At 56.8% G+C, this 18,692-nt stretch overlaps 2 protein-coding genes across 3 annotated transcripts in view; one reads left to right on the plus strand and one right to left on the minus strand.

Moving 5' to 3' along the window:
- CDH4 (cadherin 4) overlaps window positions 1-4,051 on the plus strand; it is a 323,280-nt gene extending 319,229 nt beyond the window's left edge. For both annotated transcript variants that reach the window (XM_084888990.1, XM_084888991.1), the window contains one exon: window positions 654-4,051. In XM_084888990.1, the coding sequence (XP_084745116.1) occupies window positions 654-857 (204 nt within the window). In that variant the 3' untranslated portion in view covers window positions 858-4,051. The remainder of the gene's footprint in view (window positions 1-653) is intronic.
- Window positions 4,052-9,707: 5,656 nt separating this feature from the next.
- TAF4 (TATA-box binding protein associated factor 4) overlaps window positions 9,708-18,692 on the minus strand; it is a 63,942-nt gene continuing 54,957 nt past the window's right edge. The window contains exon 16 of the mRNA XM_084888989.1: window positions 9,708-11,153. Within this exon, the coding sequence (XP_084745115.1) occupies window positions 10,986-11,153 (168 nt within the window). The 3' untranslated portion in view covers window positions 9,708-10,985. The remainder of the gene's footprint in view (window positions 11,154-18,692) is intronic.

Raw genomic sequence — 18,692 nt, forward strand, 5'->3', positions numbered from 1 at the left:
CAGGGCTCCAGCCACACTGCAACATTGCGGATGTTGTGCATGGGGAGAGTTAACATCACTTCAAAATCTGACTCTGGCCAGCTCAGCTGCACATTCCATGTGACAATGATCATGGAATCTAGACCCACGGGCCTCCCTGGAGGGACTGAACTCCATCCACAGGCCCCGCCCAGCCACAGGCCCACACAGCAATAGCTCTGCCCAACCTCAGGCCCCACCCAACCACAGCCCTGTCCAACCACAGGCCCCACCCCGCCATGCCCCGCCCAGCCATTGCCTCATACAGCCACAGCCCCACACAGCCACAGGCCCACACAGCCACAGGCCCACACAGCACAGGCCCACACAGCCACAGGCCCACACAGCACAGGCCCACACAGCCACAGGCCCACACAGCCACAGGCCCACACAGCACAGGCCCACGTAGCCATGGCCCCACCCATCCCTCCTACCTCATGCTGGCATTGAGTTTTCCACCTCTAACAGCTTCTGACCTCGCTCTACTCGGTTATCTGAGCTGCCATTTGGTTGATCATAGGGAGCACTGGTTGAGCACCTATGGTTTGCAGGGCCCTATAGCTTCGCCTGCCCTAGTCTTCTTCCGGTTCCTGAGGTCACAAACCCTCCACCTAACCGTGTCTCATGACCCCCAGGGACTTCGAGCGGCAGACAACGACCCCACAGCGCCCCCCTACGACTCCCTGCTGGTCTTCGACTATGAGGGCAGCGGCTCCACCGCAGGCTCCGTCAGCTCCCTGAGCTCGTCCAGCTCCGGGGACCAAGACTACGACTACCTGAACGACTGGGGGCCGCGGTTCAAGAAGCTGGCAGACATGTACGGAGGCGGCGAGGACTGACCCACCTCTCCCCGGACCAGAGCCGGACCAGCACTCGGAGGGACAGACGGACAGACAGAGGAGCAGGACTCGGGGAGGCCGCGGTCCTCCCGACTCCCTGCAGACACGTCATTTAGTGGTGTGCTAGGGGGTCTGCCCACCCCAGCCCCAACACTGAGCTGTCCGGCAGGACACTGCTCACCCACCGCCCATCACGGGAGCTGACAGTCACTCAAGGAAGCGAGAGGCACTCGGTCCTGCCTGGACCCTCTTAGAGCAGAAGCACTGTTTGAAAAACAAGTGCCTTTGGTACAGGTGTCAGTTCCCTCAGACTCAGGAGTGACTGAAGCAGACAGGCCAAGCCCCCAGCCCCGGCCCAGCACCCCACCCCCGCTCTTCCGAGCTCCGAAGGCACCAACTTAGGAATCAGGAGAATGTGTCTTTTTATTTTTTACTTTTGGCCTTTTATGAAGGAAAAAGTGGGTGACTCGCTTCACAAAATTTACAAAGAAAACATAGTTTGGGATCCAAATCTCAACAGCCTCATGCAGTCTGGGTCTCCTGGACCCCTGGGTGCCTGAGGCCAGGGGGTAGGGAGGGGGCAGGGAGGCCCCGCTTCGGCTCCTGCGGCTGGGTTCCCGGGCACGCCGAAGCCCGGACCAAAACCGCTGTGTGGGCATGGCTTTCCCTGTGGCCCAGCTGTGCGCCCCTCCCAAGATGCTTAAATAACTGAGGGGTGGGGTCCCAGGAGCCACCTCTGTCCTTGGCTGTCTCCCCGGGTGCCCCTGGCCCACCATTAGCTCCCCACCCCGAACACCATCTGGGCTCCCACTACCTTTGGTCCAGGAGAGTCTGGTGTCCCGAGAAGCCAGCCAGCATCTCACCAAACCATGGCCTTGAGCCTTCCTCCCCTCCAGACCCAACCTTGTCGCAGGCCAGCGAGCACCCACAGTGCAGCCGTGCCGGGCTGTGAGGACTCCAGGGTCGAGGCAGCCTCTGTCCCTGCCCCTCCCTGCGGGACCGGAGCCCTCCATGCTGTGAGCACATGACGGCCAGGACCTGCTCGGAATGCCCTGAGATGCGTCTGGGTGGCACCTGCTGGAGACAGCAGCCACCCCTTTCTCTGGACCGGTCAGCACCCAGCAGCCGAGACCGCCCTTCGAATACCAGTCTGACTTGGTTCTGCAGGATGGATAGCGACAGGCTGTGTCCCCGGGCCCTGGGAGACCCCGGCTGCGATCAGTGCGGGGTGAGCAGCAGCACCGGGGCGTCCCTGGCTGTGAAGGCGCCTCCGGCCGGCAGGAGACAGGCACCCTCAGGGGGATCCTTGTGCTTGGTCCGCCTCAGGCTCCCCGAGGAGGGGTGAAGGGTGCCCCTGGCCTGGGCAGGACATGGCATCAGAGCCCCTGAGGGAGGGGAGTCCCAGCTGACCAAGGACAAGGAAACGGAACAGGAAGGAGCCTGGGGAAGTTGGGGTGCAGCAAGGCAAGTGTTCCCCCTTCCTCGCCTGGGGTCCTTGAGTCGTTCCTCCTCCTATGGCCTCCCCCCGTTCATGGTCACCCTCTTTTCACAACAGCTTTGGCCTTGAGGGTGAACTTGAGTGCTCATGGGCGTGTCCCATTGGACATCAGGGTTCTTCCCCAAACCACACTCATCACCAACTCCGTGCATTCCCCCAGAGCCACGCTGGGCTGCAGCTGCAGCCTGTCCGAGCAGGCTCTGTCCCTGACCCACCCATGGCTGCCCAGGGAGGGAGGTCACTGTGCCACAAGCTGGATGTCAGGGGGTGACCTCCAAGGGGCGGAGACCGGGCCCCGGCCTGAGCCTTGCCATGCAGATTGTGGGCCAGTGAAGAACGGCCCTTGTGTCTGCAGCGTGGCATGGTCGAGCTTGGTGGTGGGATCAGGGCTCGTGGGAAGTGAGCGGGTGCTCTGTTTTTGTTTCTTTGGGGAAAGTGCATCCTTTAGGCGAAGTGCTAAGTATGACTGTGGCTCTCCAGCTGAGGCAGCTGTGGGCTCCTCTCGGAAATCCCGAGTCCTCCCAGGCCCCCAGGGGTTCACCTCAGGGATGGCGGTGCCCAGCCAGCCCAGTTCTCAGCATCCATGTACCAACCCACCCCGCCCTGCTCACCCCTTCCTGTCCCTCTGCCCCGAGGTGGATGTCCGTCTCATGTGCCTCCGTCCAGCTCCTTCCCCTCCCTGCCTCTTGGTACTGCCAGGCTCCAGGTTTATTTTGCCTCTCTCCTGCGGGCTGAGGCTGCGGCAGCCTGCTGGGGACGCCACGGGGCCTTCCCTGCCTGTCCCGCTCCCAGACTGCAGGAAGCTGTGCCCTCTCCCTCCCACCCGGGCAGCCCCCGGGGCCAGAGAAAGACCGGTGCCCACCCCCTCCCAGATCCGTGCCGGAACTCCTCCAAGGCCGAGCTAGCATCAGCTAAGATACAATCAGCACTGACGTCTCTCACGTAGCTTGTAGCTTCGGTGTGGCCGAGCAGGGAGCTGGCCTGGCCTGGGCTCGGCATGGCAGAGAGCTGGGGCGGGCCGGTTCCGGGGGGAGTTTTGTTCTGTGAGCAGGGCAGTCCGGGGCTGCGGGGCATGTCGGGAGACCCTGGCCTTGGTCGCTGACACCCAGCCCAGGGCCGCCATGTCTGCCACGCAGGTCAGCGCTTTCTCTTGTCCTTCAGCACATCCAAAGTGTCAGGGTGCCAGGCCCCGACCCCACACCCCCGGTGAGCACGCAGCCAGCTCAGCTCGCGGGAGGACAGCTCTGGTGAAAGCTGGGAGGGAGCCTCACCCCAGTCAGCGCTGACAGGACAGCGGGAAGCTGGGCAGCCCCGCGCGGGCAGGGGTGAGACACCGCTCACCGGGGCGGTGCACACGGGCTCTGCTGGGCTGGGCCCAGTCTGTGGGACTGGAGCACGTTCTGCTTTCCTTTCTCCTCCTCCATTCGGGTTCTTTTTATTTTATTTTAATTTTATTTTTTGCATGTTTCTTTTGAAAAAGGACAAATGTGTAGCAGCCCGCATGACTGTGGTTGTTTTGGGGAAAGATACTGGCGTGTGATGTATTCGCGCTGCAGCTCTGAGCATTGCGCAGTGAGACCAACGTTCCCACTTCTTTTGTAATCGTCAACAGCACAACTATTTTGTATTGTTGTTTGTATCATTTTGTACCAAAAAAAAACAAAACAAAAACAGGAATAAAAGGGAAACGCGTCGATGTTTTCGGTGTCTTTCAGTGCAGCAGCCAGTCCCGCTCCCAAGAGAGGAGCGGCACACGCTGTCCAGGAGCGGCCGGCACCACGCTGCTCTGTGGACAAGCAAAGGCCCCTTTGGAACGGTGGGCCACATGGGGTCTCGGTCCCCTTGTTCAAAGGCGGCTGGCACTCAGGCGCTGGGTGGACAAGCATGCAGGGTTTGGTATCAGGGGGACCTGTCCACTCAGCAAACGTGTGTGAGCACCCGCTCTGTCCCTGGCACTGTCCTGGGCTCTGGGAACACAGACAGGAATAGTCAGGCCCCTCGCACGGAGGCCTCGGGAAAGTGTGCAAATGAAGGCCCTTGTCACTGTGTCTAAATAGGTCAAAATTCTTAGATGCCCAATGCAAGCTAACAAACGGAAATAGCATATATCCCTCTCCTGCCCCAAAGAAACCTCCATGAGACATGGAGACCGGCTCACATTTACAATTCTCAGGCCTCCCTGCCCCAGACCGTGAACCCAAAGACAGGCAGGTCCACCCCTAGCCCCCAGGCTCAGCTATCCTTGGAAGCTCTCCGATTGGCCCAGCCCGGCCGTGTGACCCAGCCTGCCCTTGATCCCCAGCCTGAGTCTGAGCTAGAGGAGCTGCAGTGCCAGCTGGCAAAGGCCACACACCAGAGCCACCACCGAGGTTTGACCCTCCTCAGGGAGACCCCACTAAGTGGCGCGCCGCTCCCAGGCCTCTCCTGGGCCACAGATGTGCGTGCACAGCAGTCCCAGCACAGGTCATCATTACTGCACAGTTAGCACCTGCAACTTTAAGGGTGAGAGCAGAGCAGCTCCTTACAGGCACAACTAAGCGAGTGCTGTGGCTGCTCCTGTGGAGGGACAGACGCTCCCATAGCCAGGCCCGGCTCCAGGCCCTGGGGAAGTCTGCTGGCAGTACACAGGCTCACAGCAGAGGGCTGTCTGGCCCAGAGGGGGGGCCTGGCCAAAATAACCCCAAGTCCAGCTGGAAAGCCCCTTCCCTGAGACCTAGGGGCCTGCTCTTGGGTCCTATCACTAGATGGAGGTCGGAGGTCGCAGGTCCCACTGCTCATGGAGCCCTGAAAGGGGCATTCAGGTCTACTGGTGCCCAGGGGTTCCGCCAGGTGGCAGCTCACCCTGCTGGCCAAGGATGCCTGGTCTGCTGGCTGGGGGCTCTGGGGTGGCATGCCGGGGGGCAGGCAGATGCACATGAGGACCCCAGGACACAGTGACACAATCCTCCCTCCGTGGGCCAGGCCACAGGGGCAGCCCCAGCCACGAGTCCAATGCCCATCTCCTGGCAGGAGCCCAGGCAGGCCTTGCCAGGATGGGGGGAGGGTAGCAGCCCTGAGAAAGTCTCCTGACCTGGAGGCCCGGCATGATCAGATTAGGAAGAGCACGGGCTTGCGGGTGGACATGGGAACGTGGCGAAGGAAGGTGAGGTGGTTGTGCAGGTGAGGCAACCGGCCAGTGGGACTCGGGTGGAGATTGGGGGCCGGAGCAAGGCCAGCAGTGGACTGACTGCCCCTGGCATTTAAGGTGAGGCAGGGGGGTGCGGGGCTGGTTTCCAGTGTCTCAGGACTGGGCACTATGGGGGGGGGGGTGTGGCCACACTGTCCCAAGTCTGTGATCAGGAGACCAAGCAAGAAGCTTCCGAGGTTCAGGTCAAGGTGCCATAGTGATTGCCACGTCCTACAACAACGCTGTGGCTACTCCTGGATGGGCACCATCTCCCCAGTCCTGGAATGTCCACCTGTGGCTGTTTTATTTAAGAAAGAAATTATCTACTCTGACCCTAATTTTAACTGACCCTGGCAGTGTGGGCACCTGCCTCTCTGGGCCCCTGGCATGTGCCCACCTCCTGCCCCATCTCACACAGACCCTGGTGCCCTGAAGGACATTTCTGTCCCACATGCACATGTCTCTACCCCATCTGCCCGCCTGCATGCTGCTCATCACAGGTCCCTGGAGCTGCCCCAGCTCCTGACAACCAAGGCCAGGCTGGGGGGGGGGGGGGGGGTGACGAAGGCAGGACCCGGGAGTGGGAAATGCCCCTGAGCGGAGATACCACCCAAGCAGGGCTACGGGTGTGGGCGTGAGGGCTGGCCACAGTTATCGGACACAAATCTGCCACACTGGAGGCCAGGACACAGCATCTCATGTGAGACTGGGAGCCACACTCTGACTCCCACTCTGATTTGGGGGCCACAGTCCCACGAACATGCTACTCACTGATCCACAGCTCACTGGGCTCTCGCGACAGCCTGAAGGCACCCAGGCGGAGACCCAGGCCCTGGCTTAGGTGGCCAGCTAACCTGGGCCTGCCCTGGGCGCCTACTAAAGGGCCGAGGGAGTGGGGTGTGGCCAAGTGACAGGACGCGCGCGCACACACACACACACACACACACACACACACACACACACGCAGACTTCAGGCAGGTCTCTTCCTCCACCCTCCCTCCCAACCCAAGTGCTCTGCATCGCACCCACCACGAGGCCCCCAGCACTCCCACTCACCCACTGCGGCTCTGGGCTCTGGGAGGCTGCGGGGAGCTGTCCGTGGTACTGAGCCTCCAGGAGTGGGTCCGGTGGCCATGGCTTCAGAAAATGCCAGCAGCAACTTGTACTGCTCAGGAATAAACTGTCTGCTTGGAGATCAACCTCAAGGATAAGAGTGGGGACAGAGCTCCAGCACAAGGAGTCACTTTGCCCATCCCTCCCTGCTGAGAGGGCCGCGCATTGGCCCCCAGGGCTTGGCCGCGCACAGCTCCGGCTCCTCTCAGTGGCCTTCCCCTGGCCAGGCTGGGAGAACCTGGGTGCTGAGTCCTCAGACTCTCCTGTGTTCTCACATGCTCATCGTTCTGTTGATTTCTTAAGCAGCTATTTGCACCTATGTGCTTTCCCCTGAGTATTTCCTCTGGTCTGTCTCAATTTCTTGGCAGGGCCTGGCCAGGCTCCTGAGCACTGGCCTCTTACTTTCCAACGTCATCCAGCTGGGGGAGGAGTCCCTCAAGAGAAGGGGGTTCAATCCCGATGGAGGGACTCTGGGGGTGATGCAGGGAAGGGAGGCAGAGAAACTTCCAGAAGCATGTTAAGGGACCAGGCAGGAGGGTTGAGCTTGCTGCACCTGGAGCCATGAGTGACCTCTGCTTCCGCCACCCTGTCTTTCCCTTCCCTTTAAACTTCGGGAATGGTCACCATGGAAATGAGGCCCGGGGTCAGGAGCCATTGCTCAACACCCATCAGGTGGGCCTGCTGGGAGGGGTGGTGTGTGCCCTCCACATCCCTGCCACCGGCCACGGGCGGCCACGTGAAGCCCTGCCCCTCGGCTGCCGAAGGAAGCTGCCCAGTGGCAACGCCAGCCGCCGAGGGGCTCTGGCCCACTTTACAGGGTCTGCGCCCCAAACCCCGGAGGCCAGCCTCAGCCAAGGTTTGTTCTCTCCAGCTCACCCCCAACACTGCACTAACCGTGGGCGTTTCCTGGGTCGCTGTAGCAGGACCTGCTGGCGGTGACACAGATCGCTCTTCCCCCAGGTCGGGAGGCCCGAAGCCCGAGCCCGGTGTCACTGGGCTGACCCAGGGGGCTCCTGGGAGCACCCTCTGGCCTGTCCCTCGGCCCTTTAGGAGGCGCCCAGGGACTGTGTCTTCTCCGCCTGTGGCTTCTCTAACCTCACCCAGCCCCCCTCTTAGAACACTTGTCACTCCATTTAGGACCCACGATGGCCCCCCCTCAAAATCCTTAACTTACACTCAGAGCCTTTATCCTAATGAGGTCACAGGGGCTCTGGGGATTGGGACCTATCTTCTGGGCCCGTTTTTGAACTGAACACAATTGTTGACATTGAAAAAACGGAGAGATTTTAATGCCACCACCCAGCCTCCTCTGCACCTCTCCCTCCCGCCACCAAAGTGAACCAGGGTCTGGGTTCTCTCAGATCATCTGAGTCTGGGGTCAGGGCTACGGGTGTGGAGAAGCTGCTGGAGAGGAAGTGAGGGGGAGGGCCTGTGACCACTAGGCAGATCTCTGGCTTATCCTCAGGAGGGCAGGGTGCCGACTCGGACCCCATGCGCCACTCCCTGAGCAGGAAGAACTCAGTCAGCTCCAAGAGGTGACTGGCAGCTGCACATTCCCACCTGCACCCCACATCCAATGCTCACGGCCCTGCCCCTTCCTCCGGCCCCACCACCCATGTATCCTGAGTGCCCAGACTCCTGTGCCCGGCCCCCCCATGAGCCTCCATGACCCCCACAAATTGCCCCCAGCCCCCACCCATGTCAAGCCACCTCTTTTCCCTTTCTGCCTTCCATTCCCACTGTACCCTGCCCCCACGTTAGCCCAGGTCCTAGGGGCCCATGCTGCCACCTGGCTGTCACTGTGGCCTCATCATGGAAAGGGGTCCCTGCATGTCCTCGATGAATGCACTAGCCCAGCCTCCCCCATGGCCTCCTGGCCATGGCCTCCAGCACAGTGTCACCAGGGCGAGGCACCTCTGCCACCCACAGACACCCCTGCACTGGGGAGGGGTCCCAAGATCACCCCAGAGGCCCAATGCCCGCCCTCTGGTCTTGCGCCCACCCTCCCCACACTGCCACTCCTGCCTTCACCACATCCACCGCCAAGTGTCTTCACCCTGGAACTCGGCTTTTTATTCACGTTCATTCACTTCTGCATCTTCACTGAGACGTGTTAGACGTGCGTGCGGTAAACTGCACACGTGCTTATGGAATGCAGCTCGAGAGGTTCTGTACCACGGCTGGCACCAAGCCCCTCCCGACTCCCAGGCAGCACAGGCTGTCACAAGTCCCCCTGCCTCCCGAGGCTACATCATGGTGACCCTGAGACTCGTGGTGGCTATCCAAAGGAAAGATTCAGAGACACACCGACACGCACGGGGAGAAAACACCACACAGACGTGAAGGGGTGGTGCTTCCCAAGCCCAGGACCATCTGAGATGCCACAAGCCAGGAGCTGGGGGAGGGGCCTGAAACGGATCACCCCTTGGACACCCAGCCTGAAGACCTGAACGGCAGATGTCCACTATGGACGCCCCATGTGCTGGGCTTGGCTGCACAGCCACGGCACGCACAGCAGGTACCGCACTGAGAGTGTGACTTACACATAAGCCCACATATTGCTGGAGACCCATCCAACAAGCTAAACTTAATGCGAGAAGTAGACACCAACTCCAATTAAGCCAACAACTGGTCACTTATGGCTCCAGAGGCAGTGCATTGCTGTGGATGTGACCCCTGAGCCTTGGAGGGGTCCTACCCGAACCCTCAGACCGGAGGCGGGGCCACCAGGAGACCCCACCTTCCTCCGTGGTTGTGGGTCCTCACCGGGGCTTGGCCATCCAGGCCGCCCACACACTCTCCAACAGGGCCCACCACGGGCCTTACCTGGTCTAGCCCAGCTGGGCCCCAGCTCATCTGCAGGACAAGAGCCTGCTGTCCACACAGCACAGGGCCCTCTGTGAGCTCAGCCTGCAAGGCCTTACTCTGCACCGTGGGCGTCTGTCCGTGGGGGTGAGTCCTTGCTGGGTGAGCCGCGGGGGCTTAGACACTGGTTCTAACAAGTGGCTCATAAGTAAGCACCTCAGCGGAGCCAGAGCTAAAACTGGAAACTGGGAAAAATAGGCAAAACAAATACAGATAAATTTGTTTTTAATAAAGGAGTTAATTTTCTTTCAACCCTATATAAAACAATAGCAATTAAAAACTTCATTTTTGAAAGTAAAATATTTACATATGAACAAGTAACTGTGCAAAATTTACATGAAAAAATGGAAAGACGGGATTTCCTAAAAGACAAAATAAAAGGCGTAACAGTTCTCAGGTATCGGTAAAAAATACTGATCTTTCAGCTCCCACTCTGGCGAATTAGTCTACCGTGAGGTTCCCACGGAGAAAGCCAAGTATTTACAGTCATAAAAGTACTATCAATAGACAATTTAATACAATAACCTCTGAAAATATAAAGAACCAATTAGTATATTTGTAATAAAAAAATAGGTACAAAGAAGGGGCTTGCTCTGGGCATCTGTAAAGGGCCCACAGCTCGCACACAGTCTCTTAGCAAAATAATTACAGTTTACAGAGGCGTTTCATGTTATGTGCCAAAATATGTACAATTACTGACAAAATACACCAGCCATTCTCAACACTTGATTCACACTGAGAAAGTCTTTTGATGATTCTTCTCAACTTTGATTTTATTTCATCTAAGTTTTCACTTTTAGCTAAAAAACACAGTGCAAGTAAAATATATTTATGCTGAAAAGGTTTTCATTTCTTTTAACTTTACAGCTTTACAAACTATAGCAAATAAAATGCATTTGTACAGATGCCGGCCACACATCCGGGAGCCGCCAGGCCGGCTCCGCGAGGCAGGAGAGTGACACCCAGCGGCCACGGTGGGCCGTGTTCCTCGAGTGCTGAACGGGGAGGGGGGATAAATAGTCTAAAAATCAGTTTGCTTTGCCAACTGACTGATACAAAAATAAAATAAATGAAATGAGGTCATTGGCTTGCAGACACACACCTACGCAGTAAGTGGGGCTGAACTAAAACCAAATGCACAAATAATGTAAAAGCCGCTAGGAGGCGACACAGGGCAGCTAATTATTTGCTAAACGATTCAGTCAGCTTTTATATATGGCTTGTTTGGCAAGAAGGCCACTCAATCAAAGATGAGTTAGGATTTAGTTGTCCGTTAAGAGTACCCATGGGCCTCTGTTCTCTGTTACAGAAACTTGTTTTCTTCCGGACTGAAGAGTTGACTTAGAAACAGGAATATAAAACGGTTCCATTGCAAAGAGGTGGCTGCTTTTTAAACAATATCCCATTTGCTTGTTACAAAAAGACGTAATCTGCAAATATATAAAAACGTCCCAGGCGTCTCTAACGAGATGCCGCAGGTCCTGTGCTACTTAAGGAACGCTTTATAGAGCAACAGTGAATGGCTTGTCTCGCGTTCATTTTCTAAACAAAATATGAGGTCCCTGAGGTTGACCCGCGTGATCCTTTGTCGTGTGAACTGCCGGGGGGTTCCCACGCCGGAGCTGCCGGGGACTGCAGAGCCCGGGCCGGACCCCTGTGACAAAGGAGAAGACAGCGAGTTAGTGGCGCACAGGGAGTCAGGACTCAGGGCAGAGGAAAGGGCGGGGCCAGGTGAGGGCCCCAGGATGGCATGTCTGGGGCAACGTGAGTCTCCTTTAGTGTCCCAAGGAACCCTGATGCGGAGGAAGCCAGGTGGGACAGGCCCCATCCCAGAGGCCCGCTCCTGGAGCTGCTGTGCTTTATGAATCCCCAGGGGCGGGGCGAGGCAGGGGCAGGAACCCACAATGACTGCAGGGCCACTCCAGAGCCCTAGCCCCAGCTCCCCAGAGCTCACTCTCCGACCCCTGTGGCCCGAGGAGGGGAGAGGTGGCGGCTCCTGCCCAAGGGCACGGAGAGCAGCTCCTGGGGGTGTGGCCAATGTCCCCCATCTCCACGCATCGGGGGGCTCCAGCAGGGCCGATGCCTGGGGCCAGAGTGTCATCCCCACATTCCTGACGCCACAAGGTCTGGAACCGGACAGGCTGGTGGTCATCTGGCTGGGCTGCAGCACTCCGTGGTCACTTGGACAAGAGAGGGGCTCCCTGCCGGTCTGAGCGGATGCAGCCTGCGCCCTGGGCCCCGGACATGGGCCTGAGTCTCTGGTACTTGTAGAGACGGAGTCTGGGGGTCCTCCTGGAAGCACCTTGCAAGCCCAGCAGCAGCAGCATCCATGGTCTCAGCACATCATCGCCTCCATCGCACACTTAGGCACAAGCCACACAACTCCCACTGCACGGCTCTCGTGTCTCCGAACGGAGCGGAAACTAAGTCTCTGAGTCTGATGGTTAAAGTTGCTCGTGTATAGTTCAAGTGCAAACCACCTTGGCGTTTTTACAGCATCTCCTCCAGGTTTAAGAGGGGAGCCGAGGGGCGAGGCCATGGCATTGCGAGTGGCCAGCAGTGGCGGGGAGGCCATGCCTGGCCCCCTACCTGAGCCCATTCCCCAGGGGGCCTGGTGGTCCCAGGCCTCTCAGGCACATCTTCCACCAATAAGTTACATTGTCTGTGCACCCCCTAGACTGCCCCTAGGCTCCCCAGTAGCCCCTGCCCCGCAGCCCTCCCATGACTGCTCCTCCTTGTCTGGAAGAACTACCCAATGGAGTGGTTCGTGTCAGAATCAAACAGCGCTCCCGAAAGGGCTGTGCTGGCAACACAGCTTAGAGGCGGCGACAGGTCAGGCCACAGAGCAGAGCCAGTGTCGGGCGGAAAAGCTGGAGGCTCTCGGACAGTGACCTCTCAGAGGCAGGAGTGTGTCACTCGGAGGAACAAGGGCACCACCTACATCACAGACATGTGTCTCTGACACACACTATCAACCTGGCCCATGGCTGTGTTTCTGCTTTCAGAACAGCCGGGCAGCTGAAACTTAAAAGTCAGAAATCAACACGAACAATATTTTCTAAAAACCAAACAAAAGAGCAAACAAAACAGCAGCAGTCGTGGGCAGAGACAAACTGGTGATGGCCAAGGGGTGTGGGCGGGGGAGACCGAGGAAGGTGACTAGAGACGCAGACTCCCAGCTATGGAGCAGGTCACAGGGCCGTGACATCTGTGCTCGTCGAGAGCCTTGTCACGGGCTCCCTTGTAATGTAATCAGATAGCAAGCCACTGTGTATGCCTGAAACTAATACAGTGTTATAAGTCAATTGTATTTCTTTTCAAAAAAAGACAAATACTTTAACGCAATATTTTTTGGAAATCGAAACCATTACAAAGAAATCCTGATGGACAAGCACCCACAGGGCCCATGGGTGTGGCTGCGCACGTCCAACCGAGCTCTGGGGTCAAAGGACACAGGAAACCAGCACTTCTCCTGCTTCTGTTGACTTTTATAACAACCCCTGTGCTCAAGGACCCTACCTGACACTCAGAATCCTTCTAATTACATGGGGGAGAGCTATTTTTTTTTACTTCTCCCCAATCGGAGGGAGTGTCCATGTCATACTATGGCACCTGGCTCCAAAGGAGGGTCCAGCCGTGGGGGTAAGAGGAACCTGAGGAAGAGGCCCTCAGGACAGCAGGACAGCCCCAGCCCTGCAGCCGAAGGACCCACGAGACCTAAGACAACGAGAGTCTGTTCCTGGCTCAGACGTAGTGACCCTGGAATAATCCGAGTGTGTGAGAGTGAAGAGGGGCTGAGTGGGGACAAGTTAAGGTCCTGCAAGAACAAGAATGTCACCACCCTCCCCTCAGCCTAACCAAACAAAAAGCCTGCCCAGCTACCCTGACTTTGAAATGCTGCCAGAAGAGGGAGCCATCGGCCCATTCATCTTGTAAAACACAAACCAGAGAAGCCTAGCAAGGCCCTGGAGAACCGCTGCAAAACCAGCCGGTCAGAGGCGAACTGTCTGGAAACAAGAGGACACGGAGGAGAGCACGTTCAACAACAGAAAACACATGTGTAAGCATCTGAGAACAGGAAAATCACCTTAAGTCAAAAACTCAAAAATTATGAAAGAAGCACATTTAAAACCAGAAAAAAAAAAACAAATTTAAAACCAGGAGAGTTAATTAAACACAAGAAAAAAAAATGGAAAGAGCCCTAGCGGGTTTGGCTCGGTGGACAGAGCACTGGCCTGGGGGCCTAAGGGTCCTGGGTTTGATTCCGGTCAAGGCCATGTACCTCAGTTGGAGGCTCCTCCCAGCCAGGACCCTGGTCAGGGTTCGTGCAGGAAGCAACCAATCGATGTATTTCTCTCACATCGGTGTTTCTCTCTGTCTTTCCCTCTCTCTTCCACTCTCTCCAAAAAATCAATGGAAAAATATCCTTGGGTCAGGATTTTGTTTTTAACGGACAGAAAAGACAAAAGTAGCTCAGAAATGAGTAAATTCACTGCAAAGTGCTCAGAGGAGAACAGACAAATAAAAGCGTAGAGAGGCAGGAGAGGAGAAAAGGAGAGGAGGGAAAGGAAAAGGTCAGGAAACAGGACCGGGGAAATGGGAGCCCCAGAGCCCTGAGGGGCAGGCAGGTCAGCACTAGGACTTGAACTATAATCCAAGAAAACCCTCCAGGACAGACTAAGAGCAGCACCCCATACTGAAAGGGCCTGGGAAAATTAACCGTGAAACTCACTGACATGACCCCTAACACGTAGTTTCAGAGTCAAAGCCCAGTCCTCTGGCAGAAAGAGGAAACAAAACTCTGGAGACAAGAGCATCAGCATGCATCAGGCTTCCCACAGCCACGCGCACACCAGCGGCCGCAGAGCCGCACTGAGCCCGGAGGAAGCACGAGCCCAGCACTGCGAGCCAGCCTGCAGTCCCCGGCCCCACAAAGCAGGCCCCTTTCGGCGTCCCAGGACGGGCAGCGCCCGAGGCCGCACACAGGCTGTCACAGGCGGGCACCGCCCTGACAGTGACAGCACATCACAGATGAGGGGATGAGCGCCAGGGGATGTGCAGCATCACCAAAGAAAGGACGAGTCAGGAGAACCAGTGACAAGTGTCCTAGAGGGGAACTGATGTGACACAGAAGAAGAGGGGAGGGAACGGGACAGGCAGAGTTCACTGAGGACCGACAGCCAACAGGTGAAAGAAAAGTGAACAAGCTGAGTAGTAAACAGTGAAGTGAAAACCAGGGGAGTAACCACTGGAAAAGATTGAAGTGCCAAGGTAACCGCTGGAACACGACTGCAGACGAGAAGGAGGGAGGGACCCCCGAACACACAGTGCCGAGTGGAAATGAGGAGGCGGGGGACCAGCACCGCCTGTGGACAGCTCAGACTGCCAAGCGCGGCAACGCTTCACCTGAAAACAAGCCATGAAAATCAACCCAGATGTGGGAGTCCACGGCACACAGACAATCAGAGAAGGTCACTGCAGGCAAGCAGGGACAGCCCTGGGAGGGCGAGCCCACCTCAGTGCCTCAGAGTGAGGGCTGGGCCTGCACTGTGAGACTCAACAGAACAAGGACCACGAGAACCGCCATTCCCAACGGGACATCGCACAGGGCTGTGCAATTCTGAACCCGAACCCTGCCCGTTAGGAGGAACAGGCCAGAGGAAGGAGGGCTGCTGGGAGGAGCCTGTGACCTCAGACTGACCCTGAGGTGCAAGGACAAATCCACTGTGTTCGGTCTAGGTGTACAAGGACAGTGTGTGCGTGTGGAAGCCGGGGGGCTGAAGGCAGGACCTCCCAGGAGCTCACTGGGGCCCAGGCCCTGGTCCCCAAGCATGGCTCTCCAACAAAATGAACCAGGGCTCCTCAGAGAAATGGCAGGAAAAATCACATAAGCCTAGAACAATATGTAGTGTGAGAAAGAAAATCTTTAAAAAGTGATGGCTCCTACTGAAGGACACAGGAGCCAACCTGAAGGAGGTCACAATGAGTGACCGATGACGAGAGCCAGGACAGCAATGCAGTCCTGTGTCTCCCACAGACGGCAGTCACAAAGGGAAAGGCAGGAACTTCACAGTGAGTCCCCTGCAGGCCCCACGTGGACCAAGTGTTCAGGTACCACCAGCACTGGGGCCTCCGGACGTGACAGGCTGGAAGGACACAGCATACTTCTGTGACAGTGCAGCAAAATCACATGACCTGAGTTTAACCACAAGGAAGCATAATCCCCACCCGAAATAAGGGACTTTACCAAATAACCAACTCGTACCCTTCCACAGTGCCGGGACCAGAAGGACAGGGAAGACTGAGGACTGTCACAGATGGGAAGAGACCACGGAGCGTGAGGACAGACATCACGCGGGATCCCAGACAAGGGTCTGCCGTAGAGAGGGCACTGGTGGAAATGGGGAAACACAGATCCAGAGGAAAGAGCTGCAAAAGACACAGCTGATAAAGATCTGTTATCCACAATATACAAGGACTCTGAACATTCAACAGGAAAACAAACAACCCGATGGAAAATGGGCCAAGACCTTCCCAGACCCCTCACCAAGTAGCTACACAGATGACCGGCAAGCAAATGGCAGGATGCTCCGCGTCCTAGCCCTCAGGGAAGGGAAGTTAAACGAGGAGAGTCCACTGCACACCCATCAGAGCGCCAAACCCAGAGCACTGACGCCGCCCAGTGCTGGCGAGGACGGGAGCGGCGGCGGGGACCCCTTCACTGCCGGTGGGAACGCAGCCGGTGCGGCCGCTCTGGAAGGCAGCTCGGTGGTCTCACACACTGCACAGCCTCGTGGGACCCAGCAGTCACGCTCCCTGGTGTTTGCCCAAAGGAGCTGAAAGCTGATGTCCACAAAAACCTGCACACAGACGTTTACGGCAGCTCTGTTCTTAACTGACAGAACGGGAAGCAGCCCCGACGTCCTTCAGCAGGTGGGTGGATGAATCTCCGCGGTCCAGCCAGCCAGGGGGATGGCATTCAGCTCCGAAAAGAATAAGCGTCAGGCCATGAAGAGACACAGAAGAGCCTGAAATGCACGACTAAGTGACAGAAACCAACTGAAAAGGCTACAGACTGTGTGACCATCTGTGCGACATCTGGAGAAGGCAGCTGTGGGGACGGTACAGACCATGGGCCAGGGGCTGGGGGAGGACAGAGAGGGGACAGAGGGTTTTAGGGCCGAGAAACTTCTCTGTGTGGTACTATGATGGTGGGCACATGTCATTACACGTTGTCCAGCCCCACAGAACAGAACACACCGTGGCTCTGGGTGATGATGCCAATGCAGGGGCCCTGACTGTTACAAACGCCCGCCGGGTGGGCTGTGAGCAGGGGGAGGAGCTACAGGGAACTCTGAACTTTCCTCTGAATTTTGCTGTGAACCTAAAACAACTTTAAAAAATGTTTATTAATTTTAAATTTTAAATTCTGAAAAGCAAAATGAAATAAAGTCCTCAGTAAACAGTATAATACCAATGACACATAGTAGGGATTGCTGGGTGACAGATATACAAAAACTCTAGCCCTAGCCAGTGTGGCTCGGTGGATGGAGCGTTGGCCTGTGGACTGAAGGGTCCCGGGTTCGGTTCCGGTCAGGGGCACAGGCCCGGGTTGCAGGCTCGATCCCCAGTGGGGGGCGTGCAGGAGGCAACTGATCAATGCTTCTCTCTCATCATTGATGCTTCTCTCTCTCTCTCTCTCTCTCTCTCTCTCTCTCTCTCTCTCTCTCTCCTTCTCCCTTGCTGTCTGAAATCAATAAAAATTTATTTTTTTAAAACTTTCCAAAGTTTCTGCAACTTTTCTGTGTGTGTAAAAATTAGTTCAAAATAAAAAGTTGTGTGGTTTTTTTTAAGACATACTCTGAGGGAATAATCTTAAACTTGGGAATAAAAAGACAAGAGACTGAGCACCATCTCTGATGGAGAGGCGGAGAGAGGACATTAAATTCTGGGCTTGATGTTGCCCATCGCACGTACAACACAACTTTCCCTGCAGTCCCCATAGCAATGCCAACACTGCGGAGGCCTCACCGCCGTCCGTGGTGACGAGCTTCCCATCGGCTCCTCTGCCTCCCCGGCCTCAAGCAGGTCTCCGCCCTCGCCGGCACCCCTACCCGTGTGGAAGCACTGTGCCTTCTCTACCCTTTAGAGGTTTTCTGGATATCTCACCTCCTAAGTCAAAACACTCTTCTGGGAACTGCCCTCCCGTCCTCGCACAAGGACCCGAGCCACTGACATGGTCGGGAAATTAGTTTCATAAGCAAAACACAGCACACTGAGAACAGCAGCAGAAACTAAGTTTCCACCAGGAGGGGCACGGGCCAGGGCACGCTGGAGAGGCCCTGGGGTGCCCAACCCAGCCTCCATTTAAACGTCAACACTGAGCTGGCTTCAGATACTGAAAGGGGCACTCGTGACACACAGCACACACATGAATGCACACATGCTTGTGCACATGCATGCACGACACACAGTACACACACACGTAAGCACTTGCAGGCACTCGCACAACACTCAGCATGCACACACGCTCACACACATGTACGCGCACATATGCATAGGCATGGCCCTGAAAGGAACCAGGGCTCGGGACCAGCTGCTGGCGGGTGCTGGAGCCCTTGCGCCAGTAGAAATGGGACGCCTGAGGAATGAGGTGACATTTCAAAAGGATATAGAGAGCAGCTTGAAGAAGCCTCCACTGACCATCTAGAAATAACGAGAGGATTGATTACCACCCACTGAGAGCAACAGGAATCCGCCGGTTCGCGCGCATGTGAACAGATGAGGATGAAGGCAGGAGGGAGAAGGCGAAGCTCTTCTTACAGGAGAGGCAGCTAGTGATGGAGCAGGTGTGACCACAGACAACCCCATTGGCACCGGTGGTGTTAGCGTGCAGTGGCAGTTGTGCGGGGGCTAAGGCTGGAGGTCTGGTGGGGAAGGTGGTCTGCACAGCCCTGCCACGTCTCCTCACTAAGGACTGATCCTTCTGAGGGCACACATGACTGTACCCATGAGTGACCTGGCAGACGCCAGCTGAACCAGGTGGCATCAAGTTCACCAGGTCAACACAGGGGCCTGATGACTGATGACCACAGCAGAGCACCAGCAATCCTGAGCCCAAGGCCTGACCTCTAACCCTGGCCAGAATAGGGACACTTGGAAGAGACTAACAAGGCACACGAACTGGACCAAA

Source organism: Pipistrellus hanaki (genome assembly GCF_964339955.1).
Source record: "Pipistrellus hanaki genome assembly, chromosome: 6".
NCBI classification, from domain to species: domain Eukaryota; kingdom Metazoa; phylum Chordata; class Mammalia; order Chiroptera; family Vespertilionidae; genus Pipistrellus; species Pipistrellus hanaki.